The sequence below is a fragment of the Siphateles boraxobius genome, unplaced genomic scaffold (genome assembly GCF_051911475.1).
Source record: "Siphateles boraxobius isolate OS27281-9 unplaced genomic scaffold, OSU_SipBor_1 48, whole genome shotgun sequence".
NCBI lineage: Eukaryota > Metazoa > Chordata > Actinopteri > Cypriniformes > Leuciscidae > Siphateles > Siphateles boraxobius.
Genome location: NW_027509119.1, coordinates 3,924,854 through 3,949,924, shown reverse-complemented (window position 1 = coordinate 3,949,924; position 25,071 = coordinate 3,924,854). Strand labels below are relative to the sequence as shown.

The 25,071-nt window shown below is 36.0% G+C and overlaps 1 protein-coding gene across 14 annotated transcripts in view; it reads left to right on the top strand.

The window, feature by feature from the left end:
• myo9aa (myosin IXAa) overlaps positions 1-25,071 on the top strand; it is a 169,280-nt gene that overhangs the window by 88,262 nt on the left and 55,947 nt on the right. For 7 of the 14 annotated variants that reach the window (XM_077201616.1, XM_077201614.1, XM_077201618.1 and 4 more), the window contains exons 7-15: positions 1,619-1,719; positions 3,503-3,629; positions 6,015-6,104; positions 9,690-9,806; positions 12,771-12,905; positions 18,704-18,825; positions 20,189-20,330; positions 22,506-22,701; positions 24,313-24,426. In XM_077201616.1, the coding sequence (XP_077057731.1) occupies positions 1,619-1,719; positions 3,503-3,629; positions 6,015-6,104; positions 9,690-9,806; positions 12,771-12,905; positions 18,704-18,825; positions 20,189-20,330; positions 22,506-22,701; positions 24,313-24,426 (1,144 nt within the window). The remainder of the gene's footprint in view (positions 1-1,618; positions 1,720-3,502; positions 3,630-6,014; positions 6,105-9,689; positions 9,807-12,770; positions 12,906-18,703; positions 18,826-20,188; positions 20,331-22,505; positions 22,702-24,312; positions 24,427-25,071) is intronic. The other 7 variants (XM_077201623.1, XM_077201615.1, XM_077201619.1 and 4 more) reach the window with 3 other exon arrangements.

The window sequence follows — 25,071 nt, the reverse complement described above, 5'->3', positions numbered from 1 at the left end:
AGTTACGTCTTTATTGGGGCAGGAGATGACGGATAAGGCTACGTGACTCCATGAGTTCGTCTGAATTTTTTAGGACCAAGCTGCATAAACTATATCAGGCATTTATGTCTCAAACCTCATTTCTGCATGCGTGTTATGTTAAATAAAGTTGAATGATTAAAGCAAAGCAAGTAGAGCATATACTTTACGTGTGCACAGAGTTGTTGTTGACTGATCTCCTCAGACGCGGGCTGCAATGGCGGGATTTTCAAAACGGCCACAAGATGGCGGCGTTTATCGGCAAATCCGATATTACAAAACCGATACCCGATTATGGGAAAATGCTTAAATATCGGGAAAAATATCGGGAAACCGATACATCGGTCGATCACTACTTATAAAGCACAAATGAATGCGTTTTTCTGCATTGCCGTATTCTACATCCCTTAATCCTAAACTTAACAACTTCCTTACTAACTATTAATAAGCAGGAATTATGAGTTTATTGAGGGAAAACTCCTAGTTAATATTGAATATGTGTTCTCTTATCTAAAGTCTTTCCATCAATACTGACATTCTCCAATCTACACTTTTAAAACAAATTTGTAAATTGAATTCTGTTTTGTCTAATACAGTATTAATGTTAAGTACAAGTATAATAATATTTCTTTTTAATTGCTGATAATCAATATGATTGTATTATAAATCTAGGCTGTTCTGCCTATAATGAACAGAAGGCATCAAAACATTATTATGTACAATAGTACATTTATTTAAGTAATGTAAAAAATGGTCTTGTGTAGATATGACTGATAAACGATATGATGGCTGATATAAATATAATGTAAGTGAATAAATGCATTAACGTTATTTTTGTTTGTTTGTTTTTAATAGCAAAAATCTAAATTTTTACCAGCTAAAATGTAAAATCTGTGATTAAAGTAAAATCAAACATCAATAAAATAATACAACTTTTGGATCTGCTCTGATGTGATCTGCTACCTTTTATTGTCATCAATATTATTTTCTGTAATTTTAGCCAATGCCAATATGGTCACAATGTAACGTGTATGTTTCTAACTCTATTGAGAAAGTTCTTCACTGGAAACTCAGAAACCGTCCTCGTGTTCAGGTCCGTCTGAAGGAATAAATCTAGTCATAAATTGTTACTTTTCTTTTTTACCATAACTGGTTTGCCAGATTCCCAATGTGTGTGTAAAAGGCAAATCGCTCTGTATTTTCCACTGCATGGGCAGAACATGCATATGCTAACATTCACCAGCGCCTTCATTTTCAACCAGAAAAATGTGACAACTCTTGCGTTTTTGACCAAACTTCATAATGACATGGTGCTTTAAGTCAATCAACCAAACGCTGGCAGCACACGCGCGCCCAAAAAGCAGCTCTACTGTCCATATTTGTGTTTGAATGCATTCGAGCAGCTTGAAATGCAACATGCTATTAGCTTATTGTGTGGTGATGTGCTGTAGCATTTAGGAAACATCAATAGCGCATCAGGTTTTTGAACAGAGTAATGAAATAAAATGATTGCATGGCAAACCACCCATGAACAATCCTCAGACTGTGGTGTTTAATTGCTTGAAGTGCTGGTAACCTTTCTGTCTCTTGTTGACACCAGCAGGATTGCTTCACAGTTGAAGGGGAGGATCTCAAGCACGACTTTGAGCGCTTACAGCTGGCTATGGAGATGGTGGGATTCCTTCCCGTCACACGGAAACAGTGAGTTTGTCCAAAACTCGTCAACTAACACAAACTTTGCATGCGATCATGCAAACTAACTTCATTAGTTATGAGCATGCATTAAATATTTATTCTCTTAAGCCAGTAGTTTAAACAAAAAATGCAATTTTGTCCTTGTATTTGGCCTTTTTCAAATCTTGACATCTCACACAAACTCAAGAATGTGCATGAAGGAAGTGGTTTTAAACACAATGGTTAAATTACTGTAGATTTTCAGTAAATAACTTACATTTTTGGCTGTTCATCACAACCGATATCATATACTGTAGTCTTAGAAGAACTGGTTATACGGTTATAAAAAGGATATGTGGACTAATTTAATATATATGATGCTTTTGTGTTGTCTTTAAAGCTTGAAAGCTTCAGTCTCCATTCATTGTGTGGAAATGACTGACCAGAGAGAGAGAGAGAGAGAGAGAGAGAGAATAGCATATCAGTTGTGTAAATTATGACAGTTTTCATTTTGGGGGTAAGCTAAAGCTTTAGACTCTCTTGGCCTCTTCGGGAAATGTTATGTTTTTAATTTGTTTACTTCATCAGAATGGGATGACGCTTGGTGACTTTTGTCGCATCAGTTATGTGAACACACACACAAAAAAAAGCATTGACATGATTTGGAAATATCAAAGGGTTAAAAAAAACAACAACATGTTTTGTTAGATTTTTTAAATGATCAAATACTGAGTAACAAAAATGCTTTCCATGTGTTCCCTTTCTAACGAAATGTTAATGTTTGATTGTAATCATAATGCAAAACCTGATACTTTTCTAACAAAAAAATGTAAACCTTGAGAAAAAGTAGTCCTTGAGAATGTCTATATATAAATAATTATTATGTCTTAAAAAAAAAACAGGAATCCAGAACTCTCTCTCTCTCTCTCTCTTCTCTCTCTCTCTCTCTCTCTCTCTCTCTCTCTCTCTCTCTCTCTCTCTCTCTCTCTCTCTCTCTCTCTCTCTCTCTCTCTCTCTCTCTCTCTCTCTCTCTCTCTCTCTCTCTCTCTCTCTCTCTCTCTCTCTCTCTCTCTCTCTCTCTCTCTCTCTCTCTCTCTCTCTCTCTCTCTCTCCCTCCCTCCCTCCCTCCCTCTCTCGATAGATAGATAGATAGATAGATAGATAGATAGATAGATAGATAATATATGTGTGTATATGTATATAGGGAGCTATACATGTGGTTACACGACATTACACAAGTTTTTAGTCTTTAATGCCTCCAGCTGGCAAATAAATAAATAAAATAAAAAATAAAATAAATGTATATTGTAATTCTAATAGCTCATAAAAAAATGTATAAATATCGCATAGTATCATAAAATACTAAATATCTAATAAAAAAATATTATTAAACAAAAATATATTACATTGATTTTCCTGGGAGAAAAAAAGTTATATTTCAAGGCTTCTGTCAAGAGGTCCAGAGGGTTAAAATAGTGGATTTCAAACTTCATTGTCAACAACACAATATTCACTCACAGTTTCTAAAATATTTTAGAGCTTAGCTTAACTAGAAATATGTATTCAATATATAAATAACCAAATGATCAGCTTATTTTCATGCTTGTTTTTGTCTTATTTTAAATAATTTAAGTTATCTTGAGGCACCCTTGGAAGTTTAAGAACCACTGGTTTAAAAATAATTTGTCTATTTTGACTACTTATGTGAACTAAAAAAAAAAATGATGAAAAAGGTATGAAAACACTCTATTTGTCAACTACCCATTTTGCATCTCTCACTCACATCTGATGTTTTTTTTTTTCCTTGCAGGATTTTCTCTCTGCTGTCAGCGATCCTTCATTTAGGGAATATTCGATACAAGAAGAAGATCTACCGGGATGACTCCATCGACATCTGCAATCCTGAAGTTCTGCCTGTAGTTTCTGAGCTGCTGGAGGTACAGGATCAGCCACAAAACACATGCGTTTTCATTTGATTTACTTCAAGTCATGTCATTCTGAACCTGCATGTCCCTCTTCATGAAGAAGCACCATTTACTATTATTCCTGAAGACACACAAATAGCTTTGCTTGATGAATAGACTGAAATTGAAGTCATTATTCACCCGATCATGAAGTGAATGGAACTGATTCATAAATTAAACCCTAAAACACATTTTTTGAGATGTTAACAGGTTGCACATCAATGAAAACACCAATAGCACTCATTATGTTTATATTAAGGGAATATTGTCATTTTGTTGTTTTTCTGAGCTATTTCGTGTAGTTGAACCAAAGTCCTGAATGTGAGGTATATGGGGAGTGGTGATTGGCTGTCGTTGCTGGAGAGTTTGCATTTACGTCATCCGTTTCTGAGCTTTTCTCCACATTATTCATGAGATTAAACCCATTTTTTGAGTCTTTTTCAAATCTGAGGAGTGCATGAGCAGTGCTAAAACATGAGACTTTAAGCTGCATCTGAAATCACACACGGTCCAAATAGGCACTACATTTAATGAAGAACTTACTATTTTAATGGTCGCAAAGCATGTTTTATATAGTATGACGGAAATATGGACGTACTACAAGTTTCGTCGATTGACTGATATTCACAGGTCCTCTCCTAAGGCCTCATGGGGTAGTAAAGTGTCCATTGATTGCACAATTCATAGTATTGGGGGAAGTGGCAAGCCATCTGAATGCTTTTTGCCTTCTGTTTTATAAATATTATGAATATTATGCCACACTACTCTGATCAAGCACAGATCTCCACTTACTGTATAGTAGTAGGCACATAATTTGGACTCAGGGTTAGACTGTTTTTGTAAAATTGACTCATGAGATTTTCATTGAATTGTGAATATTTGGAATTCAAGTGGGGTTTTTTTTGTACTTTTATTTTTAATTATTTAGATCTACAAGATTAACATTGAAAGTAAAAACAATATTAACAGAAGGGAGTAAAATAATTTATGCATATATACGGATCAAATATATGCAACATAGCGTACACTGCTGTATACTGTAAATGGATATCAGCACATATTCTTAAATATCAATGAACACACACACACACACAAACACACACACAAACACAGACACACACACACACACACACACACACACACACACACACACACACAGACACAGACACAGACACAGACACAGACACAGACACAGACACAGACACACACACACACACACACACACACACAAATATATGTACTGTCCCCCCTAATTAAAATGAGATAGAAAAAAAACCCGAACAACAAAGCCAAACTGGTGAGGTTAACCATTCCTATGAATTCAAGTGATTTAAGTCCTTAAATCCTAGAGATTTGAACAAGTGTCTTGGGAAAAGACGAAGGCTGGGTTCCTTTAGCACAGGATTTGGTCAGTAAACAGGCCTTCTCAAAGTAGGAGTTCCTGAATGTGGGCCAACAGGATATAGGATGTGATTTCAGAGCCTTTGAACTCGACACATAATGTATGCAGTGCACATACCTCTCTATACCAGGACCTCGTGTGGCCCGATAATGTGATCAAAGCGTGTGTGTGTGGGGGGGGGGGGGGGGGGGGGGGGGGGGCTTGCACCTCGAAATCATTATAATATATTCAGATGAGCCCAGTCCAAATCTTTGAGCCCTTACACATCTGTTCACGATTACAGTTGAATGACTCAACGAGTTTATATAATCACTATATTAGATGACATCCTTCCCAGTGTGCATAAACCAGCCGCATGTTTTTCCCAGTTCACCGCTGGGTTCATATCGGCCCTTTTATATGCGAATGAGCGAGTGTTGGCCTGTGTTGAGGTCACCTGATTGTCCATGGCATTGTGTGTGCAGACTTTGATTCGTAACAGTTGTTATATGTGTTTATTTCCTGGGTCATTATTATTATTATAGCTGTATTGTTTTTATTTTCTGTATTATTAATGTTACAGTATAGAGCTGGATGCCATGGTACATTACAGTCTTAAGAGACCTCAAAAGCCAATATTGCTGAGTGCTACCGGATGTTTAAAGGACAATTCAACATTGCAGGCCCCAAAGTCAACAATTGAAAAGAAATCTTTCTCACGGCCATTAGTGCTGCTCGGTGCTTGTAATGTTTTGCTCCTTGTCCATCTATGCAACTAAACACTGGCTTGTATTAAAGCTGTAGTGTGTGATCCATTTGTTTTATTGCTGAAGGAAGTACAGTACGAATGAATGCATCCAAATCTTTTGAGCTGACCCATAAATCATACATCAAAAAGATGTCTATTATATCTAGATATCTATTTTGTACTTGTGTCTGAAGAGTTAAAATGAGAAACTTGTCTTGCATCATGACAGGTCAAGGAGGAAATGCTGTTTGAGGCTCTGACAACACGAAAGACGGTGACCGTGGGCGAGAAGCTGATCGTCCCGTACAAACTGGCTGAGGTAAGCAGAAAACAGGCTTTAACATGGTCATTTAAAAGCATTAAACAGACCCAAAATATGGGGTCACCTTATTCGGAATATCGACAGCAATTAATCATTTATTTATCTTCATATGCTCATGTATAAATACTAATATCAGCGTACGAGGGAAACGGAGGCGGAGTTAGTGGTGGTGCTTCTGCTACTGCTGGAGATGATTCGGGAGAGGTCTGTGCCCCTTTACCGATCAGAGCGCGCGCTGACACGGAGTAAAGCCTTGTTTATACTCGACGCGTTCGTTTCTTTTACTGTCTATGGTCTGCATGAGCGCGTAGGTGTGCGCGCCAGAAATGGCGCGTTGGGTGCGCAAGACCGGCAAGACCCCATTTCGCATTGCTGTGTGCACAGCTTTTTTTTGTAACAGCGCGCGCGGCGCCGCATCCGAGGATGAACCACTTCAAGCCGAATCTGCCCGAGCATGTACGTCTCACCGCACCGGCACCCTTGCGCGTCTAAATTGCAGTTCATTGCAAAGATTTTTTTGTTAAGGTTTTGTTTACTGTGTGTGATTTATTTAAAACAAAGCACGTTCATTGTAAAGTTTTTTTTTTTGTTAAGGATTTGTTTACTGTGTGTGATTAATTCAATGGAAAGCACATTCACTTCTAGTCGTCTTGCTGTTCATTTTAAATAAACGTAGAGCAAGTAGATCAGTGTCTGCTCCTTTATTCAAACTAAGTTGTCCTATAATAACCCCCCCGACGACGGTTATGTTACGAACCGTCACATTTGATCACCAATTCTGAAACCGGCACACCCCTAACTAAGAGTTGTTAAAAGTCAGGCAAAAAGTCTTTGTTACTGTAATTATCGACAAATGTTACAAGAAACATTTTGCAGATTAATCACATTTTTGGGTAACACTTTATTTCGATGATTTAGACATGATTTTACTAACTTTGCAGCTACATGTCAATAAGACATATGAGCAGTGTTGGGTAAGTTACTCTAAAAAAGTAATCCACTACAAGTTACTACTTTAAAATTGTAATGTGACTACATTATTGATTACTGCATGTAAAAAGTAATCAGATTACTAAATACTTTACTTTCAAGTTACTTTGAAAACCTATTAAAACTACAAGAAAACTTCAAGTTACTTTGTAACGCGTTATACCCAACTCTGCATAGAAGTTACTTATAGTCAGTTGAATGTCTGTTGGTGAGCATCAAAATAAAGTGTTAGCAGATATAAAGCGGACAGTATACTGATACTCTAATGACTGCTAGTTGACATGGAGTTGCAAATAGCGCTGGGCGGTATGACGATATATATCGTAACCACGCTATAAAATGTGTGTATATAGCAGAAAGTAAATAAATAGCTATATTAACACATCAGAGTGATGAAATGCATGAATGAGAATATAAAGTGTGGGACGTGCTTGATGTTAAAAGGAGTTATAAGAGCAATATATCCTGAAAAGTAACTGTGTGCAGTGCTCAAACTGAAAGCTGCCTCTCTCAGAAGGCCATCGTTAATTTAGGACATGCTCGATGATAAAAAGTGTTATTGTTAAGCGCAATAAGCAGTGATAAAGACCTCAATGCAGTCTCGCGCTGACTGACACACAGCGTAAGTGTGAACATAGAAAGCAGAGTTTCTTCTCTTTCACTTCTTATTGCGCTTGAATGGTTGAATACTCACGTAATAATGTATGTATTCATGTAAACACAGGCGGTTATGTCTCAAGTTAAAGTAAACAGTAAACCGGATGTGTATCAGTATAATGGATCTGTGCGTTTGGTCTTAAAGTGACAGTAGCCTAATAAACCTGCTGCTCTGTGTCATTAATGTGAATCAAACAAAAGAGAAAAAAAATTTACTGCTCTTGTCTGAATAACTTTTTTAGGTTTTAATAAGAATACATTTAATTCGTACTGTAGAGACTATGCAATATATTTTTTTTTTACATTTGATTATTACGTTTCTGTACAAATTCCAACTATGTTAAATTGTACCTGAAAGCTTTATTTGTTTAATTCATATTTTTGTTATATTGAATTTGACCTATTGTTTGTAATCTGCTTCTATTTTCTTTTCCTTTTAATAACACAAATTAGATAAAATAACACAAATTAGCTGTATTGTGATGCATATGCTTATCGTGAAATAAAATGCATCATATCTTGAAATAAGATTTTGGTCATATCACCCAACCCTAGTTGCAAAGTTACTTATAGATAGTAGAATGTCTAAAGAAACAATTTGTAACCCATTGTTGCGTGTCATTGTTAAAGACAAATGTGAGAGAATGAGCTGACTGGACATAATTATGTTAATTTTTAACATTTAAAAATGTCACATTTTTGATTTCCTTCATTTCGCCCCCTCACTGAAGTAATGTGTTCCTCAGGGGCTTCGTCATGCTCGATCATCATAATGAGAAACGGCCATGAGGTTTTCAGAGCTTTTTCCAGCATTAGGACTCTGTTCTCCTGTCATCTTTAAATATTGAACTGACCAGCTGTTTTATTAAAATCAGAGGTTCACAAACAACTTAATAAATCCCTTTAACTGCACATGCTTACAGATTTAAACTTTAAAAACCTGGCAAATATAGAGTTGTTAAGTCATTTATAATACCACAAATAACAGTTTTCTCCCTCTCCAACTAGAACTGGGCGATATATTGTATGTTCCAGATATATGTGCTATGACTTTGCTGGCGATATTAAATTAACCAACATTGTGAATATTAGGGTTGCACGATATATCAGCCACCATATCGGCAGTTCATTTATAATGTAATCGATATCGGTCTGATAAGAACATCTGGGCAATATATTAAAGCCGATAAATAATGGATTATTATTGGAGTGAGACACTTCATATGCGCATCGTTCACCATGATCGTTTTGAATTGCTTAAATTATGATTGAAATCACTTCAAAAAAGGAAAATAAAGTTAAGTCTGCTGCGAGTCTGTCATATAGGCTACATTAAAGTATAATGAGAACATTATCGTTGTGTGCTTGGGACATTTAATGGTGAGACTTTTGTTTTTGCAATCAGGCTTTTAAAAATTATATAAAAAATGTAAAAAAAATGACCAATATATCGGTTATCAGTTGTAAAGAATTATCGGTATCGGCCACATTTTTTTTAATATCGGTGCATCCCTAGTGAATATTGTGATGATTATGGAATATTCTGTCTTATTTATTTGGCATTAAGTTTCCTAATAAATCATTAGACTAGTTTCACGATCCTCCCCTGTCTCGTGATTTGAGTGGCACACAATATGCAACTATTTATGATTATCTGTACTAGTTTTAGATCAGTCTTGTGTTTAGCTGTAGCTCTGTTACAGAAGATTGAATTGTGGGCGGCTGTCTCACAATATTGAGCATTAAACAGCCGAATCTTTCATTTGCTAAGACAAGTTAGCATAAACAAATACTGTCGATCCACTTTTAATAGTAGTCCCACCTTAAACAAACATTTACAGCTCACAAATGTTGCTAAAGTATAATAGATTTAACAACGTAGGTTAAAAAAGTCGTGATAATTAAATCAAATTGCCATTTCTCTCTCTCTCTCAGGCTGGAACGGTGCGGGACTCCATGGCTAAGTCTCTCTACAGCGCTCTTTTTGACTGGATCGTGTTCAGGATCAATCATGCCCTGCTCAACCAAAGGGACTTGGAAGAGTCAGCCAAGGTAAAATCATTTTTACTGATAAATCCCAGAGAAATGAGGATAGTAAGTGCTGGATGTGGAGTCCTAGTGAGTCACCTGACATAGATTACATTACACAGCAGGAATATGAGTTCATCTGACAGAGACGTTCCCTGTTTTCCTGTGGCTCTCACGGCTTTAATCTCTAAATTATGGATGGAGACATTATGTAATGGGATATATTCAGCCACACTGACTGAGCCCCTGCTGTTATGTATTCACTAGCAGAACATTATGCTAGTCAAGCCTGAAATAATCTTTATATAAGTGTGTGAACATTATCGCTAAACAAGCTTGCTTGGTTAAATGCACTGTTGCATTCGGGGCTCAACACTTTTTTTTTTACTTTTTTTTTTTTTTAGCACTTCTGCATGATTTTAATGTGCCACAATAAAACATGCACAAGTAGGCATGCTAATCAGTTATGACAGAATAGTGTGACTAAACCAAAATTAATATTTTTTACTTAATTGAACAGGCGGCAAACACAACTGCTCATGTTAACCTGGGTCACCTTCTGAACATTAACTCACAAAAACACAATGTTCAGCCTCTGTAATCGACAGTCGCACACGGCTTTCTGCACTTGATGAGTTGACTGAAGGCATGTAAATAAAAATGTGTTTTGGGTCGGCCATGAAACTATTATTTCATTTCAAAACAGGCAATTACTACTAATACTAAAACTAAACTATATACTATCAGTGTTGTGAAAGTTCACTTTCTACATGAAAGTTCAGTTCACAAATTTTAAAATGAACTAGTTCAGTTCATAGTTCATACTTTCAAATTTTGAACTAGTTCATAGTTCTTTTTTCCATATGTTGCTGCAAGGTATTATTTTTCCAAATTATTGCCACAGCCCATATACGTAGAACCACAGACAGCAGTGATTTTATCGGCGGGGAAAGTTTGCACAGAAATGCAAGATTTTTCCCATCCTCACGACCTTGTAATAAAACTTGTTTAAATGATCATACGACGGCTTTGCTGCCTTTTGTGTTGATGACGCATGCGGCGGTGCGACACTGCTGGTGTTGCCAGATTGGGTGTTTTTCCGCTTCATATTAAGGCCTGTTTACGGTGTGTTTTATCCGGGTTTTAGGCTCTATAGAAATCTGGCACTCTTTTGAACGAAGTTAAACTGAGAGAGCTGCCGTTCACAGACACCAGAATGAACGAGTTCCCAGTAACGTCCATCAGGCATTAATACAGTACGTTCAGTTCACGTTCACTTCATGAACGCGTTCAGGCACAACACTGTATACTATACTATACTATCAATACTATAGTTCAGTTGTTTAATAGTTGTAGTACTATTGTACTGTAAAATAAAACCGTATTAATATATTTTTTTACAACTAAGATTACTGTACTAATATTTATGACTGTCTTCATTTTTTAATCGTTAAACCATAGAGCTTTTATTTTGGCGGGAGACCTTATGCTTCTCATTTATTGAAAATTAATTAAAAAATTATTCTCATTACAAGTTTGTTGGCACATGTTGCGTTTTCAAATGCATATTATAAGCAACACAACTCACTGCACTTGCAGAGATGGAGTGTGTGTGAAGTAGCATTTACAGCGAACCGAGATGTAAATGAACACCGTGCCGTGCTTCACTCTGAAACACACAGCACATCAGACTAGAATTGTAAGAGATGCACCGATATCTGACGAGTAGTTTGATATTTTCTTAATGAAAAAAATCTCTCCTAAATAATACTGTTAACTAAAAACAGGGAAACCCTCTCATTTGGTACATTACTATAATATTAGCAGTTGAATATGAAAGTTTGGGCTTTGTTGTTAATTTTAACTTTTATTTTCAGGTATAATAATAACACTTAAATAAAAATGTAAATGTTTGTATACAACTTAAGGTAGTTTTCATAAACACGTGACAAATTTATTCAAGCATACATAAATAAATAAAAGTAAATCAGCTCCTCTTTAGGGTTTTTATAGCTAACTAATGAACTGTGAACATTTGATAACTTTCCTGAGATAAATACAATGTTAAGTTGCATTTGCACAAGCTGTTTTATTGACATCTTTCCACGGTTGAAACACTGATAAAGCAATTACATGAGTCATAATTCATTTAGGTATTTTGTGATGTATCTTTCAACATAACTTCTGTTGTTAATGCATGTTTTCTCATGCCACGACTTGTGTTAAAGTGGAAGAAAAAACTCACTGAGGCGCTACAGCGATCTGTCACGACACATCTAAGAGTGTCAAAACGCCATTATTATTTGAATTTTGTGATAAAATGGACCGGATTTAAAAGTTGAGACTTTGTTTCACAAGTGACGAAGCTTTTTGTGATTGTTGGATGGGAGGGGTTACGGGAAACCGCAGATATGGCAACCCTGGCTTGAACTACAGGCGATTTATAGAGCTTGATTTTACATCGCTATTTTTTAACTGTTAATGCATTATTTTGCTCTAAACTCAACACAAGAGAGACTTTCTTCACTCACAGCATGAGTTGCAGTCTGACACGTTTTTCCGTCCCCTTTTTATTAACAGGATATAATCGGCCCTGATCATCAGCTGATTTTAACAATAGTGAATATAATCGCTTTTATAGATGCCGATCAAATAATCATACATAGTTCAATCGCAGCCTTTGTAAATCTACTCTCATTTGGGACTTGGAGAGTGTTAATTTTGGACTCTTTTGACAACTAATTATTCACACACGGTAAATGCATCTGAAATGTTCACGCTGTAGATCCCTGATCTTGATGAGCGTTGACTAAACTGTAGACATATTGTTATCTAGCTGATTGATAACACATCTAGTTTAATAACGCAGACATTTTGAACTGGATCTCCAGTACAGTTTTTTTTTACTGCCACAATGACACAAGAACGTTTTAAATTGCCTAGTACTTTTCTGTTCTTACTGTTCCCTCCATCTCATCCTCTTTTCAGATCCTGGCCATCGGGGTTCTCGATATCTTTGGCTTTGAAGACTATGAGAACAACAGCTTTGAACAATTCTGCATCAACTTCGCCAACGAGAGACTTCAGCACTATTTCAACCAGCACATCTTTAAGCTGGAGCAGGTAATGTTTTCATTTTATTTATTTTTTTAATTTAAAGCTGAGATAACCATCAGCATCTCTCCCCACACACTACTAATAACTGATTTATTGCCAGCAATTATGACTCAAGTTATTTTGACTGCACACAGAATAAATTAATGCCTTGACTGAATGTTTTCGGCAAAATTTAAAGGTTTGCGATCTTTACATTTGTACACTCTCAACCTCCCTTGAAGTGCATGAATTCCTTTGTTTTTAACCTTTATTTATATAGTGCCTTTTACTAGGGCTGGGTATCAATTAGGATGTTTCAATTCAATAGGATTTCGATTAGCAAGCTCTTAATTCAATTCGATTTTGATTAGTAACCTCTCAATTTGATTTCGATTCTTGATTCAATGAATATGGATTTCATACAAATCCTATATTTATAAAAAAGAACTGTGAACATAAGTTTACCAGTGGTTAATTAATAAAAAGAAATTAAGAGCCAAAAAACCTGTATATTAAACTTGTTTTATTTTAGGTACACTTGGGTAGATTAAAACAGAAGCCAACTCTATATTTCAAATGCATACAATGAATAGACAGGATTTCCGCATGCCTTGATTAAACCGGATCAGGTTATTTTATGTTTAAGATAAAACAAAAATAAAATCTCACAGCATTAGCTGTAACATGGAGGCTGCAAGCCTCTGAACAGTGTAAACTAATACTGGCTTTTGAGTGACCGATAAATAAATATGGAAAAAAATAGATTTGTGGCCTTTGAGAATCGATTTTGAATCGACCACATTAAAAATTTTGCCCAGCCAATACAGATTGTTTCAAAGCAGCTTTATAGTGATAACAGGAAAATAATGCAACGAAGTTTGTTTCTGCTGTACAGCAGATCTAGAATAAAATAGCGTCAAAGTTCAGTGATGGTTCATTTCTGTTGTAAAAAAGTTATGTAGTTAATTTAGCCGCTCTGCAGAAACAGTGATGTCATCGTCCAACTCAGTTCAGTGCTCATATAATGGTGTCAGTGCAGACAGATGAATAATATCGTTGAATATCATTGAATCAGCCCATGTTATATAATCTACTGATGGAGATTAATGGGGAAATATGTTTTTCATTACTGGTGCTTGCTTTAGAATAAGTTTAGGGACCAGAATGTCATATAAACTTGGGCATGGGTCAGTTCTGTGTATTATGAGAGTAAACTTTCCTTGAAAATAATTCAATTCATCCTACAAAACGAGGGAATTGTAATCATTACTGAAGTCTTTAATGGGTTTGGTTGTTGGATGCCTCAGGCTGTGTGATCATGTGACATAGTTTCGCACAAAATAAACCGTTTGATAATGAGACAATAAAAAGGGTTACTTTACTCGAACCTCAGACAAAGAATTGTGTCTGTAATAATGTGTGTTTTCTAAATGAGGTCGTTCTCTTAGGATGACTAAAGAGGCAACCAATTACGGTAATGACAGCCTGTCAAAGCCGTGCCTTTGTGACGCACCTCAAACTATACGCTTGCTTAAAGAGGGTTTGTTAGTTTAAGTTTCAGTCAGTCCAGAGTCCAGATTTGATAAACTAACTTTGACAGATTTGCTTGCACAAGGCACATTTATCCACATAAATCACACACGGTCACAGGACGTGTCGCTTTATGCAGATGTGTAAATAACAGACTATCACCTGTGGGTTTAGCACTTCTTGTGACAAATGATCCATGTCACAAAGCTGTGATCAAAGTCAAATCTGCTTCATTTTATAATATACTTGTAGTTTTGAATGCTGATTTGCTGTAACTGCATCTTTTTTAAGTGTTTACATAATGTCATTTACCCATGACTCCATTAATATAGTGCAACAATTGTAAATGTATTTTTACGATAACCTGTAAACCTTTAAAGACAGCCTTGCTGTGAGCTATGAGGTTGTTAATCGATGGTATTTGCTTCTATTGAAGCCTTCAACCTGCATTATTTCAGCTTATATTTAAAATAATCAGTGAAATTTGTGGTGAAAACTACATTACCCATGATGCTGTACAGAAAATTGCACCAATCAAAGAATTGCAACAAGCAAGAGCTCTTTAGCTCCGCCCACTCCTATGCTCTCAAAATACTTTAATATTTGTGTGTATATAATGAGAAGTTTAATATTCCTCCATTGTTTGTAATTCCATTATGCTGTCCGCAATGCTTCATTGGATTGTAGTTCTTCCCCTCACTAAAGCCATTCGTTTACAGTCTGAAGTTGTACCTTTGTATTTTCGTCTGATTATGAAATACAGAATTGTTTGCTGCTTCTTTGCAACGTTTGTAATGTTTTGATCCACCTCGTAGCTGGTTGGCTGGTTCCATGGTTTATAGCGCTTTAAATCTCTATAGGAGAAATGAATGGGGAAAAAAAACTTCCAGATCTAGCACAGCTGAAAAAGTGGGCAGGCACTAATGCACTCTATAGGTTATGGAAGCTTGTTTCCGCCACAGACTAAAAACAACGTTTTATCTCACAATTCAGACTTTTTTTCTTGCAATTATGAGTTATAAAATCAGGATTACGAGAAAAAGTCAGAATTGCATGATATAAACTCAAAATTGCGAGAAATAAAGTCAAAAATGTGTGATATAAAGTCGCAATTGTGAGTTCTAACATCATAATTGTGATGAAGTCGCAATTCTGAGAAAAAAGTCAGAATTGTGACTCTATATCTCGCAATTCTCTGAAAATTAGTTATCTTTTAAAATGTTTTATTCTGTGATGGAAACAAGCTTTCATAATAGGCACATGGCATTTACAGTTCAAGTAAAAAATCATAAGGGGGTATAACTGATGTATTTTATGGCATAGAGTAAAACATGAAAAACATCTTAAGCTTGTGTTCACCTCAGACCTTATTTCAGTCATTTAACCAAAAACCCATTGACTTCAGGATGATGGGACCAGAAATGCTAAAATGTTTATTCATTTCCGGGTTTTGGCCTACAAAAAAATGGAGATAGAGAGGTCAGTCTGAAACCACATTGAGGGATTCGGAGTTATTTTGTTAAAAGGATTTTTGATATTCTTGTTAATGGCATTTCTGATGGGATTCATTCCCATTGCCACAACAGTTTTGCTGTTTGTTCCTTGATAAAAGTACAGGAATTTCACCGCGTCTGCCAAGTTCCACGCTTTAATTGCTCTAAGAGTTGGAAACTCTTGGATTCAGATGTCAGGAATTAATTCACATCCTGAGTTTGCTACCAAGTATGCGGTGTGCTAATGTTTTATATACATCATACCCAGGTTATCCACACAAAACATGGAATATGCAGATTCATAGTTTATGACCATTAGTTAATGTTTGACTGAGACAAAAGTTAACTTGCATTACTTGCGATTGTTTGCCTGAATTGAGCTACAGTTGTAGTATTTGTTCTAGTAGTAGACGTAGGTTAGTGTTCGATTATAGGCAGGTAAATAAAGGATTCTTGCCATCTGATGCCCATAAATACAGGCATGCTGGAGCCAGACACAACACCACACATGCTTTCATTAGTCTATTAATGCGCTGTTTTCATTGTGCCATTTATGGAGATGCTGTAAATGGATTTCATTTGATTTGGAGGCTCTTTGAGTGCATTTCTCATATCAGCCAAACAGAGTGCATGCGGTTCCTGAAGTGCTTCGGATGAGGGTTTGATTGAACAAGCATTACTGTTATTATTGCTCACACTGTGGGTTAAGGATTTGAACAAACCCATTGCTTTAAGTACTAAACTTTGGCATGTAGCACAGTTTTATATATATATATATATTAATATCATTATGAATAGACATTCATGAGCTTAAAACATGTTCAGACTGATAAAATCGTATCTTTTTATCTGTTGTCTCTAAAAAAAAAAGATTAATCAATCTTCATGAAACTTCGCTTACATGAATGGGATTATACAATAATACCATATTATCATGCTTTCTTATAATTCTAATCCGCTCTTGTATTTGAATGACAAGTGTAGATCATCTGCTTCGTTCTGCTGATCTTATACTTTTGCCGTTTAATGTGCAAACATGAGAGAGATTCCACTGATTGTATGAAACCCTACTGGGATTACATCCTTTATTGTTTCATTTACTTTCCCAGCGATCCAAGGAAACAGTTGAGGAAAAAAAAGCTACAAAATGTTAAGAATGTCTTTCATATTATTAAACCGCAAAGACCGTGAAACCTCGGACCGGAGAAAAGGAAGTCTCCTCTAGAGGAATCTGAAAACACTTTGCAGGCCTGTTGTTTTGTTGTTCTGGTCGCAGGCCAAAAAATGAATTACCCGTATACTTATAACAAGTTTTGTGAGATGTTCCTTCTAATGTTACTCTGGTAGTGATGAACATTCTGGAACATAAGAGGATGATTGACACATTCTACATGTTTTTTTTATGACACAGTTTCCATAGTCATGAAAACCTGAAAACATCAGTCAATTTTAAAGAGGACATATTAATCCCGTTTGCAACGTTTTTTTTTTTTTTTTGGCCTCTACTAGAACAAGCTTTCAGGCTTGAATGTTGATTATTTTCCTCATATTCTCCATTGTTGCGGCTCCTCTCTTCCCAGTCTGTCAGTAACGCTCTGTTTAGTTTCTGTCTCTATGAAGCCCCTTCTTCTTAAAAACACACTGTGCTCTGATTGGTCGGCTGGAGCAGTGTGTTGTGATTGGTTGAGTGCTTTGAGTGTGTTTGTGAAATGTCTCGCTCTTACCATAACCGCCAGTTTCAACACACTACTAACTAACTCAACCAGGCCCCGCCCCTTTATTCTGCGTATGAATTATTTAAATGTGGAATATTGTGACGTGTTCGTTTCCAGAAGAAAACTCCAGAAAAAAAGACTACAATGGAGGCGTTTCTGGGAGTTCAGAAACAGTGGCCGCGTTTCCATTACCCTTCAAATTGCGCAAATTGAAATTGCGAATTGGAAAAACATCCAATGGAAACACGTCAATATCGCAAAAACTCCCATTTATCGCAAAAAAGTTTTTACGCTCGCATGAGGTGGTTTTTCAGTCAATTTGAAAAAGAAATATTTCACAAAACTGCAATGGAAACAGTTATTGCGCATTTACAGGTCACCTGACTTAGATGACGCGGTGTGTTTGGACAGTAGACGAGACAGAGTTCGTTAAATTCATAAAAGACAAAAGAATTACAGGAATACTGGATTCTAAACCTCAAAGAAATGCCACAATCAAGAGCTTGAAGCAGAAATGAGGGAGAAACACCCAGAAACACCTCACCCGGCCTCATGTGCCGCTCACTGTATAAGGGTCTGTCCTTTCCATTAATGCTTGGATAACACGCCTACGGCTCCTTCGATTAATAATAATGGCCAGTGCAGTGGCTGAGAGACATGTAAACCTACCAACATCCGTCGCCATGATTTTTGTAATGACTTATTGAGAGAGGAAAAAATTAAGTTTTAGTCGCATAACATCGGTTAATGGAAACGCCTTCATTTCGCATTCGTTTTGTGTCCACATTTAGAAAAAATCGCAAAAGTTTTGCGCCAATCTGTGATGGAAACACCTAGTGACACTGAAACAGAGAATAACTCCCTTTGGAGGGACTTTGGATCTTTGCAGAACATTTTCCAGCTCAAACAGCAACAATACACACTAAAGAATGTTGAACACATAATAAAAGCATAATAGGACCCCTTTTAAAATTGGAATGAAAATTGGTAAAACCTTAAAAAAACAGGAAATCTGTAATTGTCAATATTTGTTGACTCTTCATAATTATTGATTTTAAGTGTTGAATATGTTTTGCATTTCCTATAGGAAGAGTACCGGGCAGAAGGCATTGCCTGGCATAACATTGATTACATCGATAACACCGGCTGCATCAACCTCATCAGCAAGAAGCCCACAGCACTGCTCCACCTACTGGACGAAGAGTGCAAGTACGTCTGATCTTTTACAATGCAAACAAAGAAAGCATGAGATAAAAGTACTGTATCATTTATTGCTAGTTAGACCAACATGGAATCTCTGAATGTAAAAACAAAATATACTTGAATGTTTTACCTGTAAATCAAATAAAACAAATACAAATATCTGATTACGGTAGTGCCCTAAAAAACAAGAGTAAGGCTCTCTCTGCCAAAAATAGCGGGAAACCTGACTCTCCACATCAGTGTTCCTCATAGCTCAAATCTCTAATGTCTCATTCGTGCTCTTCCTGTGGCTGTGTGGCTTTTTTCTGAAGTTTTTGGCAGCAGCTCTCATTCTTCTCAAGAGGAACTGCACAGGTTTATAATATACTGTCTGCAGAAAATCAGTCATGCTCCCTAGATGACCACTTTCACTCTCTGGACGTTTGCTGCGGTCCCCTAGTGAGAACCAAAGGGGAAAAGAGCTTAAATTTACAATTTAAATGTGCACATCTGTGATGGCTACATTGCAGGATGTGCGATGTCAAGCAAGTGGGGATCAAAGTTGTTTCATCAGCCGTACGGTTCAGATAAATATGTGTTACGTCCCAGGTCTAGGGTCCAAGAGAATAACATTAATAAAGTCGTTACACCTGGACTTCTTGTTTATTCCTTTTTATTATTTTGAAACAAGTTGTTCAAATTGATAGGATCAGCACAAGACATCAAAAGGAAGCGAATTAATTTCAGGGTTGGGTCAAAGCCAAAATAAAAAACAAAATCGAGTGTATCTTTTTTTTTTTTTACCAATTCGTGGATTAACTGGAAAGTTTAACCATCATAAAGTGAAAGTTTATCATTTTTACATGTTGTCAGTTTAAAAACTGAAGCAAAGCATAAGAAAATAGCAAATTATGTCAAAATGCATCAGGCGAGGATCCTCATAAACAGTCAGTTGTGTCTTAAGTGAATGTAAACATTTGAGAAAGAAAACCGATGCGTATCAGTATATTGGATCCGTGCATTCAGTCTTAAAGTGACAGCAGCATTTTGTTGTTAATCAAACAGCAAAAGACAAACGCAAAATCACTTTTTTTTAGCTTTAACAAAGATTAATTATATTTAATTAATACAGTGCAGACTATGCAGTGTTATTTTACATTTGATTATTCAATTTCTGTACCTGAATACTGTTAGACTTCCCTGGAAAAGCACTGCTTATTTCTATTGTGTTTATCTATCCCTGTCATTTGTTTATTGTTTTCTATGCTGATTCACTCGCCTACAAAATCATTTTAGAATGATTAACTCTTTCCAAGTAGAGCTAATCAAGTCATCTGGTGAAATTGTTTTCATATCGCAATATATATAATGCACTCTCTATACTTTACAGCTTTCCACAGGCCACCAATCAGACGCTCCTCGACAAGTTCAAGCGTCAGCATGAGCGAAACGACTATATTGAGTTTCCTGCAGTCATGGAGCCGGCCTTCATCATTAAACACTATGCAGGAAAAGTCAAATATGGAGTGAAGGTCAGTGCTATATAGAGCTACACACAGTTTTATGCACTTTAAGCCAATCTCGGACCAATTTCAGTCGGATTCCTAAACAAACGCTTTCAAACTAACCAGATTCGAAGATGACTTGGTATGAATACTGGGACTAACAAAGATGATGATCCAGCAATATATAATTGGCACACATCCTACTCGTACTATTTTTACCGTGTCTTTCTATGCCAGAAATAGTATGAGTAGTATGCGGTTCTGAATTCAGCACATTCGTCCAACATTGAGTCATCTCTCTAGTTGATGCATAGTTGATTGTTGTTTGACCTCGACCGTATATAAAGAGGGTGTGATGCCTTTGTCACATGACTCTTTATTTATAGTATATAATGAGTAACTCTGTTTGTCGCTCATGGCACCATAAACGTGACAGTAATGAGTAACTGTGTGTGAAGTCCCAGCATCCCACAGTCCTGCCCCTCGGGGGTGTTTGTTAACAAATCAAGGTCTGGCAATGTATTGCTTCAGTGCAGTGAAAGATCTGGCACTTCACACTCATTTTTGCTTTAGCCTTAAAACCTATCGTTTTGTTTCCCAGGACATGTTTTTAAAAGAAGTCTCTTCTGCTCACCAAGGCTGCATTTATTTGATAAATAAAAAAAGTTATATTTTGAAATATTATTACAATTTAAATAATAAATAATAAATTTTAATATATTTTAAAAATGTGATGACTGATTACTCCAGTCTTCAGTGTCACATGATCCTTCAGAAATCCTTCTAATATGATGATTTGCTGCTCAAGAAAAATTTCTGATTATTATCAATGTTTGAAAACATTTTACACTACCGTTCGAGGGTCAGTCAGAATTTTTTTTTGGGATGCATTAAATTGATAAAAAGTGACAATGAAGACATTTATAATGTTACAAAAGATTATTTCAAATAAATGAAATGGAACATTCTATTCGTCAAAGAATCCTGGAAAAAAGAAATTGTACAGAATTGTTTTTAACATTGATAATAATAATGAATGTTTCTAGAATGATTTCTGAAGGATCATGTGACACTGAAGACTAGAGTAATGATGCTGAAAATTCAGCTTTTATCACAGGAATAAATTGTATTTATATTAAAATTGAAAACATCTGTTTTAAATTGTCATAAAAAATTTCAATATTACCTTTTTCTTTTTCTTTTTTTAATCAAATAAATGCAGCCATGGTGAGCGGAACAGACTTTTTTTTTTTTATAAACATTAAAAATCGTACCGATCCCAAACCTTTGAACGGCAATGTATATCGAACATTCTGACTTATAATATTAGGTATAATCTGCGTTGGCTTTTACCCAAGATGTCCCTGAGCTCATAACTTACAATCTGACAAGCAGCAATCATAAAAGAAAGAAAAAACTATCACAGTGTTAACCCGGCTTAAGTTTGTCAGAGTTTGATAGTCATGAGTAGCTAAACCTCTTATTTACAATATAAAGCCTTTGTTCATGCGTTAGATAATGACCTCGCTCTCTCTCTCTCTCCCTCTCTTCACTGATGTTTCTCTGGCTCTTACATTTACATTTATTCATTTAGCAGACGCCTTTGTCCAAAGCGAGTTACAAATGAGGACTAAAGCAAGTGAGTCATCGTGAAGAGGCAAAAACAACACAAGAAGTGCTCAAAATACAAAGTTATGCATAGAGTAGCATAAGTCAGACAAGGGAGGATTAAAGGAAATAAATTATTGTATTTTTATTTTTTAAAGAGGTCAAGTGCTCACGGAAGAGATGAGTTTTATATACAAGGCTTATATCAGTTATCTGTTTTAACACTCATGAGTGGCTAAACCTCTTATTTATAAATATAAAGCCTTTGTTCATGCATTTACATTTATTCATTTAGCAGACGCTTTTATCCAAAGCGACTTACAAATGCGTTACATAATGGCCTCTCTCTCTCTCTCTCTCTCTCTCTCTCTCTCTCTCTCTCTCTCTCTCTCTCTCTCTCTCTCTCTCTCTCTCTCTCTCTCTCTCTCTCTCTCTCTCTCTCTACTGATGTTTCTCTGGCTTCATGAACGATAGAGCCGATTCAGTATATAATATATATATATATATAAATAATGGTTCTGTGACCTCGCTCTCTCTCTCCACTGATGTTTCTCTGGCTTATATCAGTTATCTGAGTGTGTGTATGACCTGCAGGACTTCAGAGAGAAGAACACGGACCACATGCGGCCCGACATCGTGGCGCTCCTCAAGAGCAGTAAGAACGCCTTCATCTGTGGCCTGATCGGGATCGACCCGGTGGCCACCTTCCGCTGGGCCGTTCTCCGGGCCTATTTCAGAGCCATGGTGGCCTTCAGGGACGCTGGGAAGAGACATGTGGACAAACGCAGCGGTGAGTCCAATTAAACCCTTACATGCACTTCATTCCTGGTCACATGCTTCTAGTTTGTACTGATTTTTTACTGATTCTTCAGGCGATGCATGTCTCACTGCCAAATACAAGACCCCTCTTGTGCTAATTAATAATTTCATCGCCTAAAAATATTATTTTAATCTTAATAGTGTTATATCTGTGCAAATTGACTTTGATTTATGTAGTTCTAGCCATCAAAATACTTCCGTTTCATGGAAATTATTATTGTTTTTTTAGGTTGCACTGATTTTTTACTGATTCTTCAGGCTATGCATGTCACACTGCCAAATACAAGACCTCTATTGTGCTAATAAATGTACAGTAGTCAACATTTGAAGTGGATCAAATCCTTTCATCAGTTATACATGAGTTTTGAACAATACCCGTTCTTGTCTTATTTAAACTTTGAACTTTTCTGATCCTCTTCAAATGATGACTACTGTATTTTTAGGTAATGAAATCAGTGTTTTAGGGATCTATTCTGTGCAAATTGACTTTGATCAATGTAGTTTTAACCATATTATACTTCCGTTAATGCATTTTATTATAAATTATATATTGCGTGATATACCTGAAGTTGCAACTGTTCTAAATAACTCTAAAAGTTGTCAGTTAAGTTATGGTTAGTACTGTATGTTAAACAATTATTAAACTGTTACATTTACATCACATCATCCTTTCATAGAATATCATGGTCTCATTGTAAGATATTGTAACATGCTGATTATACTGCCGTTCAAAAGAGGTGATTTTTTTATTTTATTTTATTTTTTTACAATAAATGTTTTTTTTCACCCAATGGGTGAATTGAGTCCTTTTGTGAAATGTATTCTTTAAAATTAAAAAATCGTACTGACCCCAAACTTCTGAACGATGGTGTATACATTTTTAGACATCACGACAGAAATTATTTTATTTAAATATATTTATATATTTATTTTTTATTGTATATACATTTATTTTATCATTTCATTATTTCATTTGATATTTGATATTTTATTTTATTTTTTTTATTTATTTTGTGATCTGCAATAACTGGTGGACCATGAGGGTTTTGCTTTCTGGCATAGCATTACATTTAACGGAGTTATTTGTTTTCAGGGCTCTGTATCTTTAGTCAATGAGTCACATTTAGCCGTGTAACAATCTTTGCTATTGTGTAAAAGAATGTGTTTGTAAGTATACAATACTAGGGCTACTCTGTATGTATGTTTGCTAGCGAATCACGCCATGTTAGCCCAGCTCCCCTTGCTTGAAATCTATTGCCCTGCTCTCCAGCTTTTCAGTGTCTATATGCTTTTCTTCCTTAATTACGAGTTTAAGCATTACTGTTGTAGTTTATCTATGCTTAGATGCCTCACACATGTTAAGTTTGAACTGTGAGTGCATTATGGGTATCCTTCGCACTTCTTTTCACTGTGGCGCAAATCCGATGTGTGAACACCAAAAATCATGTCCATGTAATGTGAACTTTATGCTGATAGTCAGCATGACTGACAACTCTTGTAGACAAGCACATCTTATTTCTCCCTATTTAATCTTTTCTCTGTCTTCTCTCTTTCTTGTGTTGTTGTTTTTTGGCTTCCTAAGGGCATGATGCTGCTGCTCCAGTTGTGAAAAGTGTGGATAGCTTTAGTTTTCTGCATCACCCTGTGCATCAGAGAAGCTTAGAGATCCTGCAGAGGTGCAAAGAGGATAAAAACAGTAAGGCTGCCTTTCCTTCATCTCGTCTCCTCACTCCATGACCCCGGGCCAAGACATGTGGCACAGCCCGTTCAATTTCACCCTTTGACCTCTTCAGCTACACATACAGTCAAACCAAAAATTATTCAGACACCAGATATGTGACCCTGGATCACAAAACCAGTCATAAGTTGCATGGGTATATTTGTGGCAATAGCCAACAATACATTGTATGGGTCAAAATTATCGATTTTTCTTTTACGCCAAAAATCATTAGGATATTAAGTAAAGATCATGTTCCATGAAGACATTTTGAAAATTTCCTACTGTAAATATATATAATTTTTTTTTTTTTTTTTTTTTACAATTTTTAAAAGCGCGGACATAAATGGACAACTTTAAAGACGATTTTCTCAATGTTTCGATTTTTTTGCACTCTCAGATTCCAGATATTCAAATAGTTGTATCTCAACCAAATATTGTCATATCCTAACAAACAATACATCAATGGAAAGTTTATTTATTTATTCAGCGTTCCTATGATGTATACATCTCAATTTAAGAAAATTGTGATCCAGGGTCACATATATTTTTTGATATTTTTCTATTAGTGTGTGCAGGACACTATAGTTCATTCATGTAAGTGAGGATAGCAAAATAAAGTAA